Source organism: Sarcophilus harrisii, chromosome 6 (assembly GCF_902635505.1).
Source record: "Sarcophilus harrisii chromosome 6, mSarHar1.11, whole genome shotgun sequence".
NCBI lineage: Eukaryota > Metazoa > Chordata > Mammalia > Dasyuromorphia > Dasyuridae > Sarcophilus > Sarcophilus harrisii.
Genome location: NC_045431.1, coordinates 37,287,447 through 37,312,730, shown reverse-complemented (window position 1 = coordinate 37,312,730; position 25,284 = coordinate 37,287,447). Strand labels below are relative to the sequence as shown.

Here is a 25,284-nt window from a genome sequence, read left to right as displayed (position 1 = left end):
GGAGTTAGGGAAGGAAATGGCAAATGACTCTAGTATCTTTGCCATGAAAACCCCCAAATTGGACACAATTCAACAATAAGAATGGGCTCTGGACGTGGAGAGACACAAATGAGCAAGTCTCTGCTGTAAAAATGTTTCTTTTCTACGAACATGAGATAAGTACAACGGGATCTGGGCTGAAAAGAAAGCGTGGGCATTGTGTGTAGGAAGGAAGTGGGGACCTGTGGATGCCCGAGCCCCTCTAGGACCTTGTTTGGAACAGAACACCGCGCTGTTCTCTTGTCCCCCTCTGATCCTTGTTCCCTCCCCCCTAGGTCAACGGCATGGACATCAGCAGCGTGCCTCACAACTATGCCCTGGGCCTCCTGAGACAGCCCTGCCCGGTGCTGCGGCTGACGGTCCTGAGGGAGCAGAGGTACCGCAGCAGCCGGACTCCCGGGCTGGCCCTGGAGGCGCAGAGCCCCCGCGACGACAGTTTTCACGTGATCCTGAACAAAAGCAGCCCAGAGGAGCAGCTCGGCATCAAACTAGTGCGCAAGGTGGACGAACCCGGGGTGTTCATCTTCAACCTGCTGGATGGCGGGGTCGCCGACCGCCACGGCCAGCTGGAGGAGAACGACCGGGTGATAGCCATCAATGGACACGACCTTCGCTACGGCAGCCCGGAAAGGGCAGCCCAGCTGATCCAGGTGAGTCCCGGTGGCTCCATCACCCTCTGCCCCTGCCATCAGTGCCCTCTGCCCCTGCCATCAGTGCCCTCTGCCCCTGCCATCAGTGCCCTCCGCCCCTGCCATCAGTGCCCTCCGCCCCTGCCATCAGTGCCCTTCCGCACCTGCCTCGTCACCTCCACACATAACTGGGGACAAAAGGGGGCAGGCCTAGCGCGGATACAGGCTTTGCCCCCGTAGTGTTGCTGTAAATGATACTCATGTGAATGCTGGAAATTGCCCGATAATAATCGATGAACGAAATCAATGAAAATGAATATGGGGCGGTATTTGTCCTAAAAAGAGGGCTCCGACCCGGTTCTCAATCCTGGAGCTAACATCAGCTGTGTATCGTGGGCAAATCACTTCTTGGAAGCTCAGCTTGCTCCCCTGTGAAAGGAGGAGAATAATACCTGTACTGCTTTCCTCCCAGGGAAGCTGTGAGAGGAGTGTTTTGTCAATTAGAAAGTGCTGTAAAATGGGAAGCGAGTTATTATTACCGTTGTTGTCATTGTTTTAACCTGGGCCTGTGATTTCACTGGTTCCGACAACTCCTGAGCAGGATTTTCCCTCACCGAGGTAGATCGGGGCCTGTTCTGAAATTAATGGTGTTAGAAAGTTGATTTGAGACTGAAAGTTTATGAGACTTGCCCAGAGCCAGCCAGGATGCCCGGAGGAAGGGCTTGAACCCAAGCTTTGTTTGCTTCCCACACTTGCTGTCTGCCCACTCCGGCCTGCCGCCGTGCCAAAGTAGCCCCTGGCAGTGTATCATGGGACACATGTTCATAGCTTCACACAGCTGAGTTCTGGCATTTACCTCTGTGTCGCAGATAACACCTCCCAGATACTTGTATGTTCCAGGATCCCCAGGTATTCCAGCCCATTCTTGACATGTCTGGAGAAGAAAGCCTCCCTGCAGCCCCTTTTAGGATGCTGGGGATGGAAACTACTTTAGGATAACTCTAAATTCTTAGGTTCCCTTTGTTTGAGCCTCTCCTGGAGCAGCTGGGAGCCTCACACATATGTCACCCCCTCCTCTCCTCTGTTCCTACCCCACCCACACCAGGATGCCCAGAGGAGCATTAAGACAATTGTTTGCTTCATCACGCAAATCCCAGACCTCATGTTGGCTCAGAATTCATATCCTTGAGTTTCTGTGGGATGGAATATAGATGAGACATAGAGAAGAGTGTTAATATTTGCCATTTCTACCCCTTTGTTAAATCTACCCTTTCTTGTTGGTACTATTATATAAATGTTATATTAATTTTTATAATTATTATATATATGATAATTATAATTATATAAACTATTATATATTGTACAAAAGCATTCCCTTAAAGAAATCCAATCTGGGGACTTGGATTTTAAATTGCATTTAGTAATATCTTGGTTCATAAAATCACAGAAGAACCTGATAGGAGGATTGTCAGTCATGCCTCATTGAGAGAGCAGTGCTGGAGTCAGGAACCCACTCCCTGCCCTGAAGCAATGTTTCCCTCTAATTTTATATTTAAATATAATTATATTTATAGGAGCCTTAGACTCCTGCTCTTTTCTGCAGTGTTGATACTACTGCTCTGACTCATATTCAGGATGTATATTGATAGTTCAGTTTTAGTGATGGGGAAATCTAGTGGAGGAGCAGGGAGGTTCCATGACGCACTCTTCCCTCATGAGAAGCCAACCTGAGCTGTTGTTCATCTTCCCGCTGTCACAATTCTCACCTGCTCTGTGCACCGTAACAGACCCTTGTACTGTGGGACAAACCTAGAGCGAAGCCAGGATTGTTCCTTTTCTGATGGCAAATGGTTTAGTCAGGCAGTGATGAAGCTGTCTCGTGTCAGCCCTGCCCTGTGGGGATTCCTCCTGAAGCCCCTTGCCAAGAGGATCAGCCGTGAATCCCCTTTTAAACACCATTTGTCCTCATGGCAGTCTTTGGCTTTTCCCTCCTTCTTGGAGGCCCCAAGGCTTTGAAGGCTCCTTGGAAAGCCTTTAACACAGCTGGCTAAACAACTTTGAAATTAAGTCCCATTTGCATGCGATGAGTATGGGCATCTCAAAGCTGGTACCGTTCCACGGGCGCCTAACATAGGCCAAATGCATGAAAGTACTCTTGGAGAAGGAGGGGGCCGCTCTGGTTTTCTTTATGTCTGGGTCACGTGGGGGGAGATTTTAAATTAAGGGTAAAAAAACAGACAAAGGACCACAAACTGTCTCTCTCATTGTTGCGATCTGTTTTAGGTCTCTCAGCTTCATCTGCACCGCATCTAGTGCATTTGAAATTTTTTGAGAAAATAAAAAACAATCCCAGATATAAAACTCTGACAAATGAGTTTGCTGAGGCAACTCACTATCTGTGTCAGTTGAAAAGATCTTAATTGAATTCAGGATTTTTCCTCTTATTAAGAGAGGCAAAAAACAAAAAAAAACAAACTCTATTCCAAGGAGGGTAATTTATGAAATGAAATCTTGCCTAACACTGGGAATTTCTGAAAATGTTTCCTTTTGCTTACTAAACAAAACCAGTTTGCTTTATAAGCAGAAGAAGAGTGGGCTGGGGGAAGATCCCACCAAAAAGCTGGTTGGAGAATAAATGGGAAAAAATGAAACACTGTTGGAAAAAACCCAGCCAGCTAAGCCATGTTAATTCTAAAATGTGGATATTTCTGTGATTCTTGTAACACACACCAGGCCAGGGTGGAGGTGGGGGGAGCATCCCCCATCAGAAGGCGATGGTCAGATTTGCCACCAATCCTCAGCCATCCGTGGCCCGAAATGTGTACTCCGTGAATCACATCAGCCTAAGGGAAGGATTCCCAGACACCATGTCTTTTTGGTCATGTGTTCTCTTACGGTTCCACACACTCTGGTTCTTTCCACATGATTTCAGGGAAGAATTATTACAGAAGAAGCCGCAAATATTTTGAATTGGACAGACCTTAACCTCAGCAACCCTCAATTTGCCAGACTCCTTTGTTGGACCCAGGGTCATGGCATGAGAGAACCAAGAGTTCCAAGTTATGTGAAAGTCATTTCCTTCACACCTTTGATATCATTATCCTTACCTATCGGTGTCAGTTTTTTAATAATTTTGAAAACGGCATTTGTGTGATTGACTTAAACAAAGGCTCCTGCTGAAATCTGCAGGATTATACCTGAAACAGATGGGTCAAAAATAAGGGAGAAAAAGAGTTGAAGGTCATAATCTCAGAATTAAATTTGAGGAAACTTTGAAGTCATTTACTCCAAGTCCTTCCTTTTCCAGATGAGGAACTGAGGTCCCAAAAGTTTGACTTAAGGTCCTCTAGGCAGGAGTTAAGTAGCAGAACCATTATTTAAACTTGGGTCCTGAGATAAATCCATCAGAGAACTCAATGTATTGAACTTTGGGGTGTTAGTGGGTACTGATTTCTTAATAAAAATACATTATCTAATCACCTACGTACAAGCAACGAGAATGGGTGTGGATGTGAGAATCATTCTCATTATGAAATTCTGTCACTAAAGTATTTTGGACTGGACTTGAATTTCATCAGTGTGGAAACCCCCTCCATCAAGAAAGCAGAAACTCAGCTGTCACTAATAGCCTTACAGAGTTTCTCGGAGAGTTTATAGCCATAAATAAACATTTATTAATTGCCTTCTTTGTGTCAAGCACTCTGTGGAGGGTCAAGGGTTAAAACAAAAATGTAGAAATAGCCCCTGCCCTCAAGGAGTTTACAATCTAATCACTCTTTTCCAAGAGTGAGTATTTTCATGCATTTGGCCTATGTTAAGTACCTGTGGGACAGTACCAATGTTTGAGAAGCCCAGCTCATTATATGTAAATAAATATACACAAAGTAACCTGTATACAAGATAAATTGGAAATTTTTTTATTAGAAAGTTTCTAGGAAACAATGATTGTTGAAAACTATAATGGTTTCCCTCTCATCCAACCCTTCTTTGTAACAGTTTTGGAAACAAAAGCAAAACTAAGCTACATAGTGACTAACCTAATGAGATATTCCAGACAGTAATTAGTTTGTACTGGGTCTAAATTGGAAATAATTAACAGAGAAAAGGCACTGGAATTAAGAGGGGTTAAGGAAGGCTTCTTGAAGAAGATTTTCATTGGGGCTTAGCCAGAAAAGCCAGTAGGCAAAGATGAAGAGGGAGACCATTTCAGGATGGGAGACAACCCAGAAAAAATACTCAGTCAAGAGACAGAGGATCTCCTCTGTGGAACAGCCAGCAATCTAGTGTCATTGGATCCAAGAGTATGTGTTGGGGTGTAAGATGACCGGAAAGGAAGGAGGGAGTTAGGATATGAAAGGCTTTGAATGTCAGAAGATTTTTATATTTGATCCTGGAGGGGATAGTGAGTTTTCCTGATTCTCCAATGGGGGGAGAGGGGGAAGGGGATGTTATTTTTTAATTAAAACTTTTTATTTTTAAAATATATGCAAAATTTTCAACATTCACCCTTGGAAAACCTTGTATTTCAATTTTTTTTTTCCCCTCTCTTCCTTCCACCTCTTGCCCTATTCAGCAAGCAATCCAATATATGTTAAACATGTACAGCATACTTGCAGAAATATGTATAGAAGTATTGCACAAGAAAAATCAGATCAAAAAGGAAAAAAAAAACTGAGAAAACAAAATGCAAACAACAAAAAAAGTGAAAATACTATGCTGCAACACTATTTTTAAAAGCAAATTCAGACTTACCCAATGAAAGATTCAGCAACGTAGATGACAAAATTAAGTATCTTGTAGATGTATACTTTCTAGGTCTTTTTAGACACCATCTTGTCTTGAAGACCCTTTTTTTTAGGCCTTAATTTCCTGATCTGTAAAAATGGAGGGGCTTGAACTAGAGAATTTTTGAGGTCTTTCTATTCTAGCTTATAAGTTTTTCAATTAAAACCAATAAGCATTTATTAAGCACCTGCTGTGAACAAGACATTGTGGTATGTTCTGGGGATAAAAAGGCCTTGTGAAAAATAGGTCTTACCCTCAAAAAGCTTATCTTGCACTGCGGTAGTTTACACAGAGTTTTCTAATGATCTGTGTATATCCAGGAAACACCAATATTTTTTTCGAACGAAATTCTTCCAGGTTTTTCTCCTCCATCTTTTTCCATGTCCTTGCACTGTCTAAATCCCTTTATACCCATGTGGCTATCCCCAAACAATGAGAGGTTGACCTTAAGTATTGTGAAAGGTGTGGATCTTTCCCTTGCCCACTTGACTTATATTTTGAATTTTACTCTGTTAGCCCTTTCGTTCAGAGTGACTTGGACAAGCTACCATCAGTTGGCGTTATCAAACAGCTAATTGACTGCCTTCCAAATCCATGCTGCTGTATTGGACACAATAACATTTGGCTTCTCTGGAGGGCTAAGTGTTTTGGATGGTAAATGAAAAGGAAACTGCCAAATGGCTGTGATCCTTGAGAGGCACTATTCGAGACATGGCCAAGTCTCACAGTCAAAAAGGAGGCTGCTTTCTAACACAGAGCTCTGTAGGTTATCGATTTTGACCTTAATGCTATTAACAAAAAAATAGGCTAGTTTACATTTGTGGAAGACTACCAGGTTTATGAAGTGCTTTACTAGGAATTGGAAGTGTTGAAACTGAGATAGAATCTACATCTTTGAATGCAAAGAGGCTGTGAGTGTAAAAGAGATGGAAGTTGGAATGGGAAGTGTGAGGAATAATTCTTCAGTTCTTAGAATTAGTTTCATTATCTGACTTGGGAAAGTCAAGATTCAGAGAAGAAACCTGAATTAAAATGATGTAACTTTGGAATTCCAGTTGATGAAATTTCTACACATTCCTTCTCTCTGCAACAGTGATTCTTAATATGAAGGCTTTTGAACTTAAAAAAAAAAAAGTTTTGCATTTTATATAATTGTAATTCATTTTATGCTTTCAAAAACATTATTCCAAAGAGGGGTCCATAGGCTTCCCAAACTTCCCAAAGGAGTCCATAATTCAACAAAGGTGAAGAAAAATTTACTTTTTTTGTTTTTACAGGTACTTTTTCCTTTTTATTTTTTCTATTTGAAAAAACAGAGTTAGAAAAAAAGGAAAACAGAAAAGAAATACAAAACAAAGAGCAGCTAGGTGGTGCAGTGGATAGAGCACCAGCTCTGAAGTCAGGAGGACCTGAGTTCAAATCCGGCCTCAGACACTTAATACTTCCTAGCTGTGTGACCCTGGGCAAGTCTCTTGACTCTAATTGCCTCAGCAAAAAAAAAAAAAAAAAAAAAGAAAAGAAAAGAAAAGAAAAAAGGAAAAAAAAAAAGGAAAAAAAGAAAACATTGTTATGTGCCCAGCAGAACATCAGGGAGAATTAAAAATATATAACAACAAACTATCAGATCAAGAAAATATATTATAGATTTTGGAAAGTGCTATATCCTTCATGGTCTATATGTAGTGTTAACTATTGAACCCATTCCGATGCAAGTAGATTTTCAGAATTACAACCCCCTTCCCCTCTCTAATGTCTCTGTGTCTATTCTTCTTCTTCACCTCATTTGTATAACATGATTGTTATCTTTACCTTAACTCTGCCAATTTTTCTTTTGAACTACCCTATTGTTGATGTGAATCTTTATCTATCTATATGTATGTATGTACATACATATATAATATAGAAAAATAATTTGTCCATGTTTAAACAAGTTTGCCCATATTAAGTTTCTTAAAATTGAGCTTTCATAGTGGCTCTTCTATAGGAAATTTCCTGTTAAGTTTAGGTTTGTTTGATAGAAAGTACTGAAAATCTGCAAGTTCATTGAATGTCTGTTTTTTCTCATTCAGGATCATAGAAAATTTTGCTGAATATGATATTTTTGGTCACAGGCCTAGTTCTTTTGATTGTTGGTAGATATGATTCGAGGACCTAGAGTCTTTTATTGTAGCTGTTGATAAGTCTTGTACAATTCTAGTTTCAGCATTTTTCTTGTTTCTTGCAAAATTTTTTCTTTGATCTGGGGGTTTCAAAATTTGACAATAATATTCCTGTGTATTTTCCATACAGGATCTCTTTAAGGGTGATAGTTGGATTTTTTTTTTCTATTTCTACTTTCCCTTCATATTCTATTACTCCAGGACAATTTTCTTGAATTATTTCCTGCATTATTGTGTAGAGATTCTCTTTGTGGTCAGAACTTTCTGGCAGTCCAATTATTCTTAATTTTCTCTTCTTGATCTATTCTTTAGATCTGTCATTTTTCTTGTAAGATGTTTCACATTCTGTTCTATTTTTTCATTCTTTATAATCTGTTTTGTTATTTCTTGGTCTCTCAAAGCTTCACTGGCTTCCCCTGCCCAATTCTAATTTTCAAAGTATTATTTTCATCTTTGAGATTCTATCTCTTTTTCTGGTTGGTTAACTTTGTTTTCATAAACTTCTTGTTTTTCTTGGATGGTTTTAATTTTTTTCTTTAGTTTTTCCTCAATGTCTCTCATTTGATTTTTGAATTCTTTTTTGAGTTCTTCTATAAATTCTCTCTGGGCAGGGAGCCATTTCACATTATTCTTTGGGGTAGAAGCTTTTTTCCTTCAGGCTCCTCCTCTGAAGATAAATCCCAGTCTTTCCTGTTCCCATAATATGTTTCATTGGTGGGGTCTTTCTTCTTTGCTGGTTCTTTATTTTTAATCAGAAGTATTAGTATAAGTACTTCTCATTATGGGATGGGGGAATGGTGCCTCAAACTTCCCTCCAGCTCTCCTCTCTGACCAGGAACTCCAAACCAAGAGCCCCACCCTTCTGTAAGTGCCCACAGCCAGCAGTGTCCCCTATTCTGCTCTTTCTGCATTAAACAAGTGATGGTTCCTTCTTGCCCAGGGATGCATCTCAGCAGCACAGAACAGTCAGCAGAGAACCCTCAGCTTTCCCGAACTCAGACCCTGACTCCACAAACAGTCTGAGAGGTGAAAATCTCTGTGGTTCCTGCTGAGGCTCCAGCCTTACCCAGCTAGCCCAAGGAGTCCCCATTGGATATTTCTCAGGAGCTAGCCCAGAGGTGTTTGCACTTCATAAGGGTTAATCCCTGGCCTGGATTGTATCAGGTTCTCGGGTTGTATCAGGTTCTACCCCAAATCTTCTTGATTTTTCCCCAGTCTATATTTGCCCTAAGGTGCAAATTTGTTCTATTTATGGGAGAAATCTGGGAGAGCTTGAAATTTACCAACCTATTCTGCCATTTTCCCAGAAAAACTTTTTAAAATCAGTGATTTTATTCACCCTGTATGATTGCAGGTTGCAGCCCTGCTGCCAGGGTACCCATATCTATAAGGTATAATTGTCATAATACCATAAATATCTTATAGATGCCTTTGAGCTAGTTCATGAGATGCTGTGGCCAGAAATTCCATTTACCTTGTGGCTTTCTCACAGCTTCAGGAGAAGCCAAACCTGTCCACATCTGGCTAGATCAGTCCTCAGCTGACAGCTGTTGGGTCCTAGCCTTGAGTTCTTTCCACCTGGGTAAGATTATAGGATTACAAATTGAAAGCTGGGAGGGACCTTGGAAGTTATCCAGTCCCTTCTCTTTTTTCAGACCCAGATACATTAAGTTACTTGCCTAGGTAGGACATAGTGGAGATGGCCTTCAAATCTACCTCTCCTGATTCCAGATTCAAAGCTCTTTCTGCTATACCATCATGTCTTTGGCCCTATCACAGTTTACATAAATACTGGTCTCACCGGCCCTGGGTTCCTTCCACACCCGACAAAACATCTCAGGAAGACTTTAGTGAAGCAAAATCACACGGAAATACTTAGGTATCCTTTTGCCTCCCAGGCAGACTTCCATCATTAGTAATTCCTGTTATTGACAACTTCTCTGTGAGTTTTTCCCCTTTAGTCATCCATTCCCATGGCACATGTGGGAAGTGAAGAAGACTGTCAACAACTGGCTCTTGTACCCTGACGAGTGGAAGGAAACAATCCCTTGTGCCAAGTGCTCCAATATATTGACTTCCTGGTAGTTATCAATAATAATCCATGTCTCTAATGTAATGCTATATGGTTTGCAAAATTTGCTGCTGTTGTTCAGTTGTAGCTGATTCTTTTGTGACCCATTTAGGGTTTTCTGGAGCGGTTTGCCATCTCTTTCAGATTTTTTTCAGATGAGGAAACTGAGGCAAAGAGAGTTAAGTGCCTTGTCCAGGGTCACACTGCTCATTAATAGCTGAGACCAGATTTGAATTCAGGTCTCCCAGAGTCCAGACTAGGCACTCTATCTACCTCCTAGCTGATTGATTATTAACCAGAACATTATAAAAGTGAAGAATTCCACATTCCGACGCATTGCAACTGGAAGCACCCCCAGAGCCTGAAGATAAATAGAGCCTGTGAATTCAGAGAATTCTTAAGCCCAGTAATCTCTGCTGATCAGAGGAGTCACTGCCTTTTCTTCCCCTGGTATTTCTCATCAGATATAAAGCAAAGATGTTCAAGTCAGGTTCAGAGCGCCACATAAATAGCTCATCCAGGAAGCAGGAATTGAGAAACCTGACACAGAGATCTACGACTTTAGCTAGCTAAATGCACTTCTTGGAAAAGTATTTTGTAATAACTGTGTCCGTTTCTTTGTACTGCTGGCATTAATTATCCTAATGAGGTTATCTTCCATACTCTCTGAGAGAAAAAAAAAGCAACAAAAAACTTTTCTGAGATAAGTTGAGGGAAACCTTAGGGATGAATCTTGAACTGAGGAGCTCGAGTTGGTCTCTCTCTCTTTGGGAAACTTCAGGCTTCATGTTGGCGCGACTTCCCCCTCTGGGCCTGTGTTTCGTGTTGAGTTAGTCTTGGAAGAGGAGAGGACACCAGATCTAATCACCTCATAAAGGATCAAGAGCATTTTAGGCTCATACATCATATCAAGTGGCCAGACAAAGCCCACATGCCAAGGAACAGTCCGCAGCAGTTATTCAATTCACATTTTCAGGCTCAGACTTCACTGGATTTTCATGTGCTATGTCTAGCATTAAGTTATTGGCAAGGAGACTCCCCTAATAAATTACTGCTCTCCATGTATGTGGAAATCCTTACTTATAACTTTAAATTCTCGGCTCACACCAGCCACCTAATAAAAAATGCACATCAGATCTTCCTGTGAAGGGACCTCCAGAGTATCTGGGTGTGTGAGGGGGAATCTATCATCTCTAGTATAATATCAACCATTTTGGGTGGTGAATCCGTTGTACTGTACCCTCGTGCATTAAGCTGGACTTGAAACCAAAAGAATGAAGTTCACGAGTTGGATTGTTGCTTTAGACAATGCTTTTGGTGGAGGCGGGGAGTTGGATTACATTTGGGAAATTGCAGTGTTTCAGTGCTCTCCAGCAGGTTTGACATAGATGAGGCTGGAGAGTCATTCTCAAAGTCAGAAAGACCAGATTCAAGTTCAGTCTCTTACATGTACTGGCTTTGCTATGCTGGGCAAGTCACTTATCTTCCTAAAGACCTAGGCAACTTTTCAAAGCTGAAAGGTGTGGGAAAGGTGTCAGAATATCCATCAGGGGGTTCCCTAGAACACATCTATTCTCTGTCCTTGCACACAAACCCATCTTCTTAAATCAAAATTCTTTTGGTATTATGTGGTTGTGAACCAAGGAACATCACAAGCGTTGAAAAATCAGAACAGTGGATGATCCAAAGAGCAATAGCAGGATGCTGATTGTGTGTGTATATATATATATATATATAAGGAAGGCACAATATAATACAATGAAGTTGGATAGGTTAGAAAAAAATGGGACGTTCACTGAATGGAATAATGTATGGGATAAGAATATAACAAAACCCTAGCCTTTTCCTTGGATAGTTTTAAAGCTATTCAGGAAATGTTTTTAGAAGCAAAGATACTAGAGCTTTCCCAGGAATTTTTATATTTTGGATATTCTTATTCTGTATCCTTCATGCTGCAACCCTGTTTGTTTTCCCCCGCCCCATCTTTAGGATACTGCAATATATTGTAGCAGAATATATTGTATATGTATGTGTGTACATGTGTATATGTATACACATATAAGCGCATAGAAAAATTCAAGAGACAGATTCTAATCTGGGGCCTCATTAATTAGCTCAGGGAGCTCAGCTGGCTTAATCTCTTTTCTTATCTATAAAATGGGGATAATCCTACTTGTATGACCTATATCCAAGGGTGGTTGTGGGAATCAAATGAGATAATGTAGATTGCATGGTAGATAGGACAAAATCACGCCCTTGACGCTAGCTAGATGGCCTTGAGTAAGTCAGTTTGTTTGTCTCAATTTCCTCATCTGTAAAAATAAGGATTATAACAGCACCTGCCTTTCAGGGTTGTGAAGTTCAACTGAAATAAGATTTATAATGCACCTTGTAAACCTCAATGCATAATGCACATGCTAGCTATTAATAGTGGTCTATACAGTATAAGACTAGCATCTTATTTAAAATGCAAGATTTTTTTTTTTGTGAGTCTAATCCTAACATTTCATATCCTCTCAGAAAAAAATTTCGCCCAAATTTTCACTGTGCAGATCGTTTAAAGTCTTCTGTATATCATAGTACAGAATTCTGCAGTTGGAGTTCAAATTCTATTTGTAATAGTTATTAGTTGTGTGACATGAGTTGGTTAAAATTTCTACTACCTTCTGTTTTCCTCATGTGTATATTCAGTATAATAATATGTAAAATGCTTTATTCCACAGAATTAATGTGAGGCTCAAATTATTCTCTCTATAGCTATATAATGTTCCTTATTAATTTTAAGTGTTATATGTATAAAAATAATAATAATTATTATTTTGGAATACTTTTTTGAATTGTCTGGGTGTGCCTACTTTTATTTCTCTACTAGAAATTTAAATTATTCTAGGGATACAATTAAATAATCTCATTTTTTTTTCTTACTCTTATCTTCCATCCCCCCATTTTTTCTTTATCTTCCATTTTAAGAGTTTTTTTTTTTCTTGGTAGATAATAAATATAGTACATGGTACCCAGTAAGATGCTCTGAAATATTGTTGCTAAGGCAATGAGTGAAAATGTGCCTATTATTAAAGTACTCTGAGCTCTTTGGAACAAAGATTAAAAAAAAAAAAGAGGTATTTATTGATGCTGATATTGATTTCTAGATGACCCATTTTTAAGAACAGAGAGATTCTCAAACTTCAGTCTTACAGGAGTGAGCCATTCTGTAGAAGAAAGAGCCTTGGTTGGCAGTTGAAAATAGGTTCTGGTTCTGATTGTGGCACTAGGAAATTGGGTGACGTCGGGCAAAGCTCCCTCAAATTCTTTGGGTCTCCGTTTTTCATCTGTGAAATCAGAGTGGGGCCAAGAGGATCTCCAAAGTCCCTTCCAATGCTAATATTCTGTAATCCTGTAATCCATCCTCTGGTATGGGATTTATTCAGGCTAATAGCAGGATTTACATTTATGTCTTTGTGTCTTATCACACAGGCCAGTGAGAGACGTGTTCACTTCGTTGTGTCCAGGCAGACCCGACAGCAGGGGCCTGACATCTTGCAGGAGGGAGGCTGGAACGCGAACGGCAGCCCCCCTTTGCGTCACAGCGAGAGGAGGAATGCTCACAAGGTAAGGCTGTGTAGGCTACAGAAATGGGGACTGTTTTGCTGCCTTATCGTTTAAAAATCTCTAGGTATGGCCTCTGGATATCATCCCCAGGAAGAGCACTGCTGGATTGATGTTATAAATGTAAAAACAAAACAAAACAAACCCCCCAAACCCATGTTTCTGTATTCATATGGTATCTTCTATCTAGGTGAGGAAAAGGGGAAGATGAGTGATGAAAATGAACATGTCAGGTATTACAGACATATTCTAGACAAAGCTGCTTTCCCATCAGACAATTAAGTGCAAGGCTCCCTAGTAAAAATTCTTCTAGATTGATGAGAAAGAGGGAGAGAGAGACAAAGTTGGGGGGGGGGGGGGGAGTGGTGAGGCAGAGAGGAAGACAGATAGGGAGTGAGTAAGGAAGAGAGGGAAGGGAGAGAGGAAGGAAGGAAGGACTCTAGGATAAAGCAAGAAGTTTGACTGGATTTGGGTTTGGGCAGTTCTCAGTCTGGCTGAAGCTCAGCATAATGACAGTCCTGACGTTTGTTCCTTGAGTGGATGAGTTGGGGTGACTCAGTAGGTACAGCTTGTACTTTGGTCTGTGACTATTTCTATCACTATCAATTGCTAATGACCTGACTGACCACCTCCCCCATTTCCTCATTAGAACTCCCTCTGCAACCAGAGCCCTAAGAAGGAATTTTCCCCCTTGAGTAAGAGCTGAGAGAAAGGGGATTGAGGGGGAGAGCCTGGGACAGACTTTCTCTGTCTGTTGCCTGACAGCCCACAAGGCTGAGATCACAGATGCTGGGGGATTGGAAGGGAAGGGACAGGGACTGAGACGGAGGAGTGACTGTGAGCTGGTCCTTAAGAGAGGGAAGAGGAGAGTCATCTAGAATGAGAGGGAGAGGATCTGGAAGTGTGAGAGGGAGTTTTAAAGGGACTGCTGTGTAAGAGGGATAGAGGGAAGGTCTTAAAGAGGAGGTGGGGACCAAGGAGGAGGCCACGGGTTGCCTGCCTGGGGGTTAGGCTGGGAGTGGGATGGGAAATGGCCTTGCCCAGGCTGCAGAAATGCGGTGTCTTCAAGGGGGAGGGAGGTTTTCACAAGCTTGGGTGATGGAAGATGTGGGTGTCTCTGTGGGTGGGTGGGTGGGTGGATGGATGGATGGATGGATGGAGGTACAGAAAAGAGGCAGCCTGCTAGAGCAGAGAGGAAGTTGGTTTGTGAGCTAGAGTTCAAGATCTGCTCCTGACACATATGGTTGTGTCTCTGGGCCTCTCATTTTCCCCAACGGGGAATTCCCTCTATCAGTCACAGATGCTGTCCCCTCCTTGGCAAAAGATACAAAATTATATTCAGAATGAAACCAAGAAGCATCTGGCTCTCTGATCACTCACCTTTTCAGCTTCATCTCTAGCTCCAATTTTGTATATTTCTATTCTTTGTGTGACTGAAAACACTGAAAAAGGCCAAGCAAAAACAAAAGGGCAGTTCATTGGTGTCTTAGAATCATATAAACCCTGATAGGGAAGGGGATGGGGGGAGAGAGAAATAGGGGGAGGGAAGGAAAAAGAAACTGAGAAACAGAGATAGCACCAGCTAGAGTTCTAAACAGCTTCCATAGCATAAAGATGCTTTTTGGGAAATCAAAATATTTTCTTATTGCATCCTCATAGCAACCCTGTGAAGAAGGTACTGGGTATTATCATCCCTATTTTACAGGCCAAGAAACTGAGAATCAGAAAAATTTTGAGTGTCTTGCCAAAGTCACTTAGCTACTAAGCCTCAGAGGTGGAATTTGCTCTAGGTTCTCCCTTGTCTCTGATAATGAAATGAGATAATTATATGTTTAGCTTTTCACAGACCTTGAGGTGCTATCCCAACGTAAGCTATTGTAATTATCTTTTTCAATGGGGTTCAGATAAAAACAGTCCAGAGACACATTACTATCCCAGTATTAATCCTTTATAGTCAAATGTTCTATGTATTTTTACAAAGATAGACAAAATAACTTTTAAGAGAAGAGTTTTTTCTTCTGTTTCTTTTTTTGTTCCAAATTCTCTCTCCTCCTGCTTCCTTTCCCAGCCAATGAGAAGGCAAGAAAAACAAAATACATTACAGATATTTATAGTCTTGCAAAACAATTTTTTTACATTAACCATGTTCCTTTCCTCCTCCCTCAAGAAAAACGAGGAAAAAAAAATATGGTTCAATCTGTTCTTTGATTCAATCAGTTTTCTCTCTGGAGGTAGATAGCAAATTTTATCATGAAACTTTTGGATTTATGGTAGGTCACTGTATTGATCAAAGTTACCATTTTTAATTACAATATTGCACTTACTATGTAGATTGTTCTCCTGATTCTGCTCACTTCATTTTGCATCAGTGGACACAAATTTTCTCAGGTTTTGTAAAACGACTTCTTGTATCATTTTTTACATAGTAGTATTCCATTGAATTTATATATCACAGCTTGTTCATTTCCCAATTGATAGACACCCTCTCTCAGTATCCAATTCTTTGCCACCATGCAAAAAGCAAAGTGTTTTTTTTTTTTTTCCAGCTGAAAAAAAATGAGTCGGGATGTGTTTATCTGAAAAGTTTCTCAGTACAATTTTAAGTGCAGACAGGATAATGGGGATACGTTTTGAAAGCTTTTTGTTCTGTGTAATTTAAAGATTATGATTATTTGGGATGATGATTTCTATTCAAACCATTATTCTTAATTTTTAATGAATCAGGGTTTCTGATAGATTCTGATGTGATTCAGATTTAGTTCTGTTTATGGGTTTTTGTTGTTGTTTTATTCAATTCTTCAGGTCTGTATTTGTAGTACAGGGATTTGTCACCTGTCAGTTCATGAAAGATCTCGGTAGGTGTTTAGCAGGTTCTAAATTTTTATAATATAAATATATACATGTATATGCATATATATGCATATATATGTATATACGTATATATACATACACACACATATATACATATATAAATACATATAAATATAATTCCTGCAATAACATATTATAAAATCTTCACTGTTTTCTTGCTTAATCCACATTAATCCCTAAGTAATCAACAATAAAAAATAATAGTCTTCACTGTTTTCCTTACATAATTTACATTGATACCAAATTAATAAATAAAATAATAATTATGCCATACTGCATGCAAACAATAAAACCAGAAATCCATAATATACACTATTTCATAATTCCTAGACAGTTATTACAAAATAAAATGCTGTATTATTTCCAAGGGAGACCACGGACTCAGGAAAATCTGGGTGGAGATCCATACAAAAAACAATGAGGATGTCTTCTGTGGTGGTGGGGACAATAAAAGGAGATAGAAGCAACAGAATTTGGAAACTAATTAAATTTTGATAATTCCAAGATTTGGAATTATTATGGGAGATTAGATGAAAGTTTGTGCTACAGAAGTAGCAAAATCAGAAGGAAGATTCAATTTAAGGAAAAAAAAAAAAGGTTTTTTACTTGTTTGTTTAGTTTGAAGTATTGCTGGTACTGCCAGGGAGAGAAGTTGTATAGTTGTATAGAGATAAGGGTCCAGAGCTCTGAAGAGAGATTAGGACTGAAGATCTGACTTTGGGAGTCATTTGGGAGTTGTAGCCATGGGAGAGACTGAGTTTGTCAAAAGAAATAATGTTGAGAGAGAGGAAGGTCTTAGATCTTTAGGAAATATTTCTATCAAGAGAACAGGGAGTAGATGGTTATAGAAGGAATAGGTGAGAATCAGGACCATTTGTTGTCTAAAACCAAGAGAGAAGAAAGGATCTAATAGAAGGGACTCTTCAAGGTCAAGAATTAGGATTTATAGAGGGGAAAAAACATTGGATTTGGTCATTGGTGACCTCCAAATAGTTTATACAGAATAATGGAGAGGCAGATAGTATAGTGCAAAGGGTGGACTAGGGAGTGAAGAATAAGGAATAGAAGTACTATAGACAACTTTTTCAAGAAGTTTATCAGGGAAGGGAGAGAACACAGAAACTATAGCAGCTAGATGAGAGGAAGAAATCCAGGGAAGGCTTTTTTGGGGGGGATTGGGGGGAATTGAGAAGATATGAGCCTAGTGCAAGGTAAGATACTAAAGATACAAAAAAGAGAGAGAGGGTGACTTTTGGATCCATAGTAATGACAGGGAACAGGTTTGAAGCTGTTAGAGGCAACATTTAATAAGAAGTAAAGATATGTTTTCTGTAATCAGAAGGGAGGAGTACAGAATGAGTCATGCTGAGAAATTTTGAGAGTAGAGACAGGAGGGAATTTATAGTTGATAGTCTGATAGATTCAGCTTTCTCAATAAGTAGGAGGCAAGATCATTTGGCATAAATGTTGGGATGCAGAGGAAAGTAGAGTTATTGTGGTGTAGAGAAGACATGAAGAAAAGATTGAAAATAAGTGCTATAGAGTGACTGAAGGTAGAACAGAATTCTCAAACGGCAACAGGGAACCAGATAATGTTATGAACATCAATCTGGTACATAATTTAGGGTTCTAAAATTAAAAAAATGCTGATATTATTTTTCCTGCTTAAATGTTAAAAAAGAAATTACATACATATATCAAAAATACATATTAGGTGTGGAAAGTTCTGGTATGGAAATATTTCATTTCCTTTAACATAATTAAAATTTTTTCTGCCCTTCTCCTTCTCTATTCCTCTGCTCTCCCAGATCAACATTTATGAGTTTTTGGCAATATATCTTAAGGCTCAAAATGTACAACAGAAATTAATTTGGAAAACGTTGGTCTAATCCATATTTACTCTTGGCAAAACTATACTTATACTAGTCAGAAAGTTGGTTTTGTGTTATTTTCTTGAACGCTCACTGTGGACAAAAGTAAGCAACAGCCTATTGGGTTTTTCCAATAGCACCCTAATAATCAATTTTGGTACCTAAAAGATGGCCCTTTTTTATAGCTTATCTAAGTTCTGTCCCAAGCATTCTAAATGGCCATTGTGTTCTGTGTATGGTACTAACCAGTTGAGAAAGTACTGTTTCTCACAGACATGTTTGTGAACCAAGCTTTGGTGATGTAGGCAAAATGTTAAGGCAATGGCCATCTCTTTTAAATACTTTCTTTAACCTAAAAAAGTCCTGAAATACATTCATTACGAAGGCCTTCAAGTTAATTACAAAAGAATGTTTATTTAGAAAAGTATATCAAAATGTTAAAAATTTTGTTTGTAATTGAGGGGGGAAAGTAAAATGAAAAATATATCAAAATGCATTAAACAGTGCCTTGGAAATGGCTTACTCTTTCTTCTACCACCTTTTTATCCCATATGAGGCGATACCTTCATTGAACCTTGAAGGAAGCTAGGGATTGTGTGAGGCAGAGGAGTGAATACTAAGTGTAGGGTACAGCCTGTCAAAGGCACAGTGGAAGGAGATGAGATGTCTTGTGTAGGGAACCTCAAGCAGGCCAAATTGAATGAATGTAGTTTTGAGTTCTGAGGAAGCAATCTGAAATAAGTGTGGAACAAAAGGTTGGAGGCATTTTAAGCCTAACAAAGATTTTTGTATCTTGTCCTAGGAGCAATAGGAACCACTGAACTTTCCTGAGTAGGGAAGATACATACTCTGACTTGAGCATTAGGAGTATCAGTTGGATGGCAGGTGGATTAGAGACAGGATGACCAATTAGGAAGGTGTTGTCATTGCTCAGATGAGAAGTAGGGAAGACATAAGACAAGGAATAGCTGTGTGAGCAGAGACATGAGAATAGATGCAAGAGATTTTGTGGAAGTAAAATCAACGAGGCTGACAACTAATTAGGGTTGAGTGTGCAGGAGAAAAAAAAGAGTCAAAGATGATGCCCTCCAAGGTGGTGAGTCTGAGGGATGGGAAGAATGGTGGGGTCTTAATGTAATAAAGGAGTCTGGAAGAAATTTAGGGGCTTTGGGAGAAATGGAAGTCCCATTTGGAAGTGATAAGTTTGACATACCAAAGAAACTTCTGGGAAGAGATGTCTGTGGATTGAATTAGTCTAATTTCCTCATCTGAAAAACAAAGGGATTGAGTCCAGAAAAGTTTTATGATTTAACAAGATTGCAGAGGTGGCAGGTGCAAAGTCTGGATTTGAACTCGGGTCTCCTGAGTCAGTCTTACTGCAGTCTCTGATTTTGCTGACAACCAGATTCTCATCTATCTAATGAATTTTGCTGACAGATTCCTGGGATGGTAGGTGTATCTATATGAATCTACTTTGAGACTGGAAATAACAATGGAGTTGCTATTAAAATATCTGTAACAAATAATTTTCTTGCAAAGTATTCAGAAGCTAAGCATGATGACTGACAATAAAAATATGTTGTCTTTGGTGGGCTGGGATGTGGTTTAAAACATCAGCCTTCCAATTTGCTGGGGGTAGAAACTTTTTAAAATGTTAATTCACTTACTCTAAGTGATAAATGAGTCATTTGAGAAATTTATAACTCTTGGTTCACTTTGTGTTCTGATCTTCCTCCAAGGGAGTCTGGTCAGTTCCTCCCACCATTTTTGTTGGTTCTTTTTTCAAATGAAAAAAATTTCCCTCTGAGTCAGCCCAAATAATTAGGGAAGTTGTCTCTGAAATTCTGGGAAGCTTTTTAATGGAAACTGTCCCCGACAAAGACAAACAAACCGGTTAAGCTCTTTGTTTCTTCATGGTTACTCCAAGGACTAGAACAACCTACTTAAGGGTTTTGTGAAGATTGATGAGACAGACTATATCTCTGAACTCTTTGATGAAAGAAGCCTAAAACTGAGGGGTATTATTTATTAAATATAATAGCTAATTTCATTACCTAGTAGTATACATTCATTATCTTAATAGTACTATTGTCATTCTTAGATGTTTGCTGGTTTGGGAATTATACATTTTAGGTTCATAAGACTGGAAAGCTTTTGGAGATTATCTAGTCCAACACGGAAATAAGTTTTGTGTGACTGTCTTCTCAGTGAGAGGGAGAAAATTTGGAAAATGATAAAGTTTTTAAAAAGAAGAATTACCCAGTCCATCTCTTTTACCTTATTAATAATCATAGGAAATGCAATTTATGTAACTCAATTTAAACTCATTAAATACATTGTATATTTTCATTCTCCCAAAGACCTTATGATGAGGTAAGTATTAAGTATCTTCCTGTTTTACAAATGATGACACCGAAGCTCACAAAAATCAGTGGCAGAGCTGGGTCTCTGTTCAGAACTCTTGCTGTCATAACTAGATTTCTGTATCAAGTACTACAATGACACACTGTTGGGGCAATTTTAATAAATTATAAATATATATATAAGACCCTTTTAAATGGGTGAATCATGCTTGCTAGTTATGTCCTTTTTTTTTTTTTTTTTAAACCATTTATCCTTCACAGACTCTCCTCCATGCTGTTACCTGCCATGAGAAGGTGGTCAGTGTTCGCAAAGACTATACAGAATCACTGGGTATGACCGTTGCAGGGGGAGCATCCCACAGAGAATGGGACTTGCCTGTCTACGTCACCAGCGTTGAACCCGGAGGAGTCATAAACAGAGATGGACGGATAAAAACAGGTAAAAACTCAGGAGACCCAAGCCAATGTTAAGTGACTTACGCGGAGCTAGGAGGCATCGGGTTTCTGCTGTGCCTTGTTGCCTTTCACCCCATAAGAAGATAAAAGCTATTTGCTGGTGTAAGCTGTCACGGCGCTGACCACCAGATTGAGTTGGGCTCACAGGCTAACCAAACTTCCCCTTTCCATATTCCCCACACACAGTCGTATGCAAAGAGTGCCATCCTTTTGCTCTTAGGGTTCCGATTTCCTTTGCTAGAACCCCACAACAAACTCAGGAACCACCAGAAGCTCTAAGAATTAACACCAAGTTGTTTTGGTTAAATTTCATGGTTGGATCCTCAGTGGAAATTGTAATAATAGTAATGATGTCAGACACAACAACCATTCAGAATCTAGCATTTATATGGCGCCTACCAGGCACTGTGCTAATCACTTTACAAAAATTATTTCATTTATGGGAGGTAGGTACTATCATTATTCCAGTTTTAAAGTTGAGGAAAGTGAGGCAAAAAAAAAAAGTTAGGTTTTTTGCTCAAGGCCACATAACCATGAAGTAGGTGAGGTCAGATTTGAAGAAGTCTCCCTGACTCCAGACCTACTCTATCCACTGAGCTATCCAGATGCCCAGTATTTCAATAATAACGGCAATAACTAATATTTATGTAGCACTTACATGTGCCAGCCACTGTGCTAAGTGCCTTATAATTAATTTCTTATTAAATCCTCTGGTTTTATAGATGAGGAAACTGAGGCAAGCAGAGATCAAGTGACTTGCCCAGTGTCACACAGGTAATGGTGTCAGAGGTCAGTTTTGACCTCAGGTCTTCCTGACCCCAATCTTAGCACTCTATCACTCCCCTGAGAATGAAATATAATTGTTTATCTAAATGATTTTGGTTATAGGTGACTTAAGAAAATGGTTGCATATGTATTTATTTTGGGGAGGTTTTCTTTTCTTTATTATTTTTTAAAATTTATTTTCAAAACATACGCCAGGATAATTTCAACAAAGACCCTTGAAAAACCTTGTGTTCCAATTTCCTCCCTCCATTCTCTCCCTTAGATTGCCTAATTGATTAAAGCAGTTTGATATCAGAGGGAAAAAACATGAGTTTGGAGTCCTGGATTCAAGTTCCAATACTTCCTGGCTGTAGTATCGCGCAAATGTCATGGGATCAGGAGCTGAAAAAGATTTAGGCTTTCTTAACCTCTGAAATGACTATTACTTAAATTCCAGAGACATTTATCTGGAAATTTATTATTTCTTATATGGTGGGCTTAGGACACACATACAAAGATAAAAATAATATTCCCCGCTCTCCCCATGCTTACATTTTACCAGTGGGAATAGTGCATGTGGCTTTAGGGCATGTTTGTTGTTATGGGTCAGTCTTATGTGACTCTTGGTGACCCCATTTGGGGTTTTCTTGGCAGAAATACTAGAATGGTTTGCTATTGCCCTTTCCAATATGGCATGTACTTATGTATAATGCAATAATGTGATTAAGGCAGAGACACATACATGGGCCTTTAGAAAAAAAGCACACATTTGTTTATCCCTGAGAGGAATTATATCTTCTGTAGGCTGGTAAAAATTTCTGTGTTCTGTTACCATAATGTCTTTACTCTAGAGATGGATGGGAAGGAAGGGACAAGGTAATTATTTATATAGCTATATAAAATTAATCTCATCTGTTCCCTGGGAGACAAAAATTCTAAATTTGATCCATTATGCTCAGGGTGGTTTTTGTTTTATTTTTGGTTTTGTTTGGGGGGACCTAGGATTTCAATTGGGGACGGAACTGCCCATGTAGGAAGTTTCTTCCTCCAACTGCAGCCCACTTGTCTTTAGCTTGTCGTCCTGGAGAGCTATCTGGGTTCTGAAAGGTTAAGTGATTTGCAACTGGGCTCACTCTCAGAAATGGGACTTGAACTCAGATTACGATTCCATTAATCAATGCCTCTGATTGTGTTTCCCTTTATTCAGAGGGCAGGAAGAGGTGAATTTGAGCTTCAGATAAAGTAGCAGCAAGCTGAGGGAAGCAGTCAAATGGGTTGCCTTGAAAGGATGTGATGAATTGGAACGAGTGAGTGAGGGATTTAATAGTCACTGCGTGAGGGAGAGGTGAAGACCTGGAAGCAGGAACCTCAGAAGGACCTAGGGAAGGCAGGGTAGCACAGTGAGCAGAGCTAGTCTCAGTTGTGAAAATCTGGGTTCCTGCCGGACCGTAAGTCACCAAGCAAGTGCCCATCTGCGTTAACATGAATTTCTTCATTGGAGGGTCCCTATAAAGAGGAAATCTTAGGGCTGATTCCAAAGAATATATATATTATTGCCACTTTTTGTTTTGATATTAAGCATTTAACACTCTTACCCCCATTCCCATTAAGCTCTCCCTGACATTAAAGAACAATTAAGCAAGTTTAACTGAATGGGTCTGCATCCCCATTCTTTGTGTCATTCTTCACCCCTCTGGTGAGAGGAAGAAATGGATTTCATCATTAGGTCTCTAATGCCTCAGGGCAGAATGGTACAAACCAATCAGACGGCGCCTTTTGCTGTTTATAGATCATACATTTTTGCACTTGCATCCACTGTCCCCTTGGGTCTCCTCTCCCTGCCTTTCTCAGGATGCCCTTGCTTCATGTGGCACAGTAAGGTGCCCTTGCCCATGTGCTCAGCACTCTGTGCCACAGGATGAGAACCTGCAGAACTTCAGCCTGGCTCAGCCCCCATTCCTGGTGCCAGGGCTGCTTGATGGGGCTCAGTCTCAGAGAAGGGAAAGGAAGCTGGGGGTATAGAGTGGAGTGATGACAGAGCTCTGAGAGCCAAAGGACTGGGATTCAAAGAGGGCTGGCCGGGTGACTTTGGCCAAGTACTTTCGCCTTTCTCTGCTTCAATTTCCTTACCTGTAAATTGAGGGGCTAGGAGTAACAACCTTTGACCAATATCTCTCTGATCCAGTCAGGTCATCCTCTCTGTTCTCAGCAATTTCTGCCCAAGATGTAGATAGCTAAAAGGGGCGCTTCAACTGGATCAAACAGGAAGCATTTCTTAAGTTCCTACTATGTGCTATTTGTCAGCTACATTCATTCATCTTTGCATAGACAAAGAGAAAGAACAATCACAGAAAATGATCCTTTTTTAAACCACAGTTCTAGGTTTTCTAATAATAGGAAGGATTCTTGATGATTTGGGGATAGTCATTTCAACTCATGCTGTTCCTTCCCTATTGAAGATGAAATAAGAAAGAGAGGGAAAACAAATTTAAGTAGATTGAAGGCAGTAGGTCTAAGTTTTGCATGAAGTCCCCAAAATGACTGCTGCATTGAAGGCGGTAAACCATGTAAACGCAGATCCCTATGTGAAGCATAAAAAGCAGTTTGTGCTTTTTGACTAACAGGTGACATCTTGTTGAATGTAAATGGCATCGACCTGACCGGGGCCAGTCGTGGGGAAGCTGTGGCCCTATTGAAAAATACCTCCTCAGCTGTAGTTCTCAAAGCCCTGGAACTGAGAGAATGCGAGGCCCTGGAAAATGGCAACAACTGGCCAATCCCGGAGCCCAACCAGAACACGGCACAAGTCAGCGAGTGGTCGCCAGCCTGGGTCATGTGGTTGGAATTGCCACGGTAAGTGCGCGCAAAGATGTGCTCCTGAGACATCTCTTTCATAGGACTTAAGACTCCCATCTTAAGTGGAACCAGTCTTCCTAGGGGGACTCTTTCCCCTGCAGCATGGGGAGAGATTAATTTGTGGGTAAAAGACTTGTGTCTATGACCTCTTCCTGAAAATGAACTCTTAGGTTTTCCAGGACCTGAGAGTTCATTGCTAATTTAGTGCATTCTGCCCCCCAATTTAACCTCTGCAGCTCTTGTGCAATTCTGCCATAAGCCCACTGGAGCTGAGCTGTCTGCCTTTTTCTCCTCTTCACCCTCTGCAACTGAAAAGTTCATTTGCAAAACCTGGGAAGCAGCTGAATCATAATTTTGGCTAAGTGTAATTAGACCTGTTACAGGGTGAGACTTATTTTCTCACACAATCTCCAGGGAGAAAGGTGTCCCACTATCTCTACCAAATGGAAATTAAGCCAAGGAAAAGTTGAAATTGGGAGTTTGTTTCTGCTAAAGATAGGATTTGGAGATGGAAGGCCTCTTAGGCAACATTTAATACAAGGCCGATGTGAGATCAGGAAGGAAGGTCTTTCTGACTTAAAAGCCACAATGCAATCACAAATAAGAAATAACAAACATAAACTTCCCTTTCTTCCATAGCATTGAAATCAAATGCCAAGATTTCCACCTAACTAAAAAGCTTTCATTTGGCGGAGGGAACAATGTAGCCTATCTCTTTGGTGGGAGAGAAACATGAGCTTTTCCTGAGTGCCCTCTAAGGGAAGAGTGAGGGAGTGTCCTGAAGTGTTTCCCATCGACAAATGGCTGGTTTCA

The 25,284-nt window shown here is 40.0% G+C and overlaps 1 protein-coding gene across 3 annotated transcripts in view; it reads left to right on the top strand.

Annotated features, from left to right (window-relative positions):
- The window catches only part of LNX1 (ligand of numb-protein X 1), a 208,876-nt gene that overhangs the window by 177,349 nt on the left and 6,243 nt on the right, over positions 1 to 25,284 (top strand). For all 3 annotated transcript variants that reach the window (XM_031942611.1, XM_003773249.4, XM_023506006.2), the window contains 4 exons: positions 315 to 689; positions 13,158 to 13,292; positions 20,656 to 20,833; positions 24,240 to 24,468. In XM_031942611.1, coding sequence (XP_031798471.1) covers positions 315 to 689; positions 13,158 to 13,292; positions 20,656 to 20,833; positions 24,240 to 24,468 — 917 coding nt within the window. The remainder of the gene's footprint in view (positions 1 to 314; positions 690 to 13,157; positions 13,293 to 20,655; positions 20,834 to 24,239; positions 24,469 to 25,284) is intronic.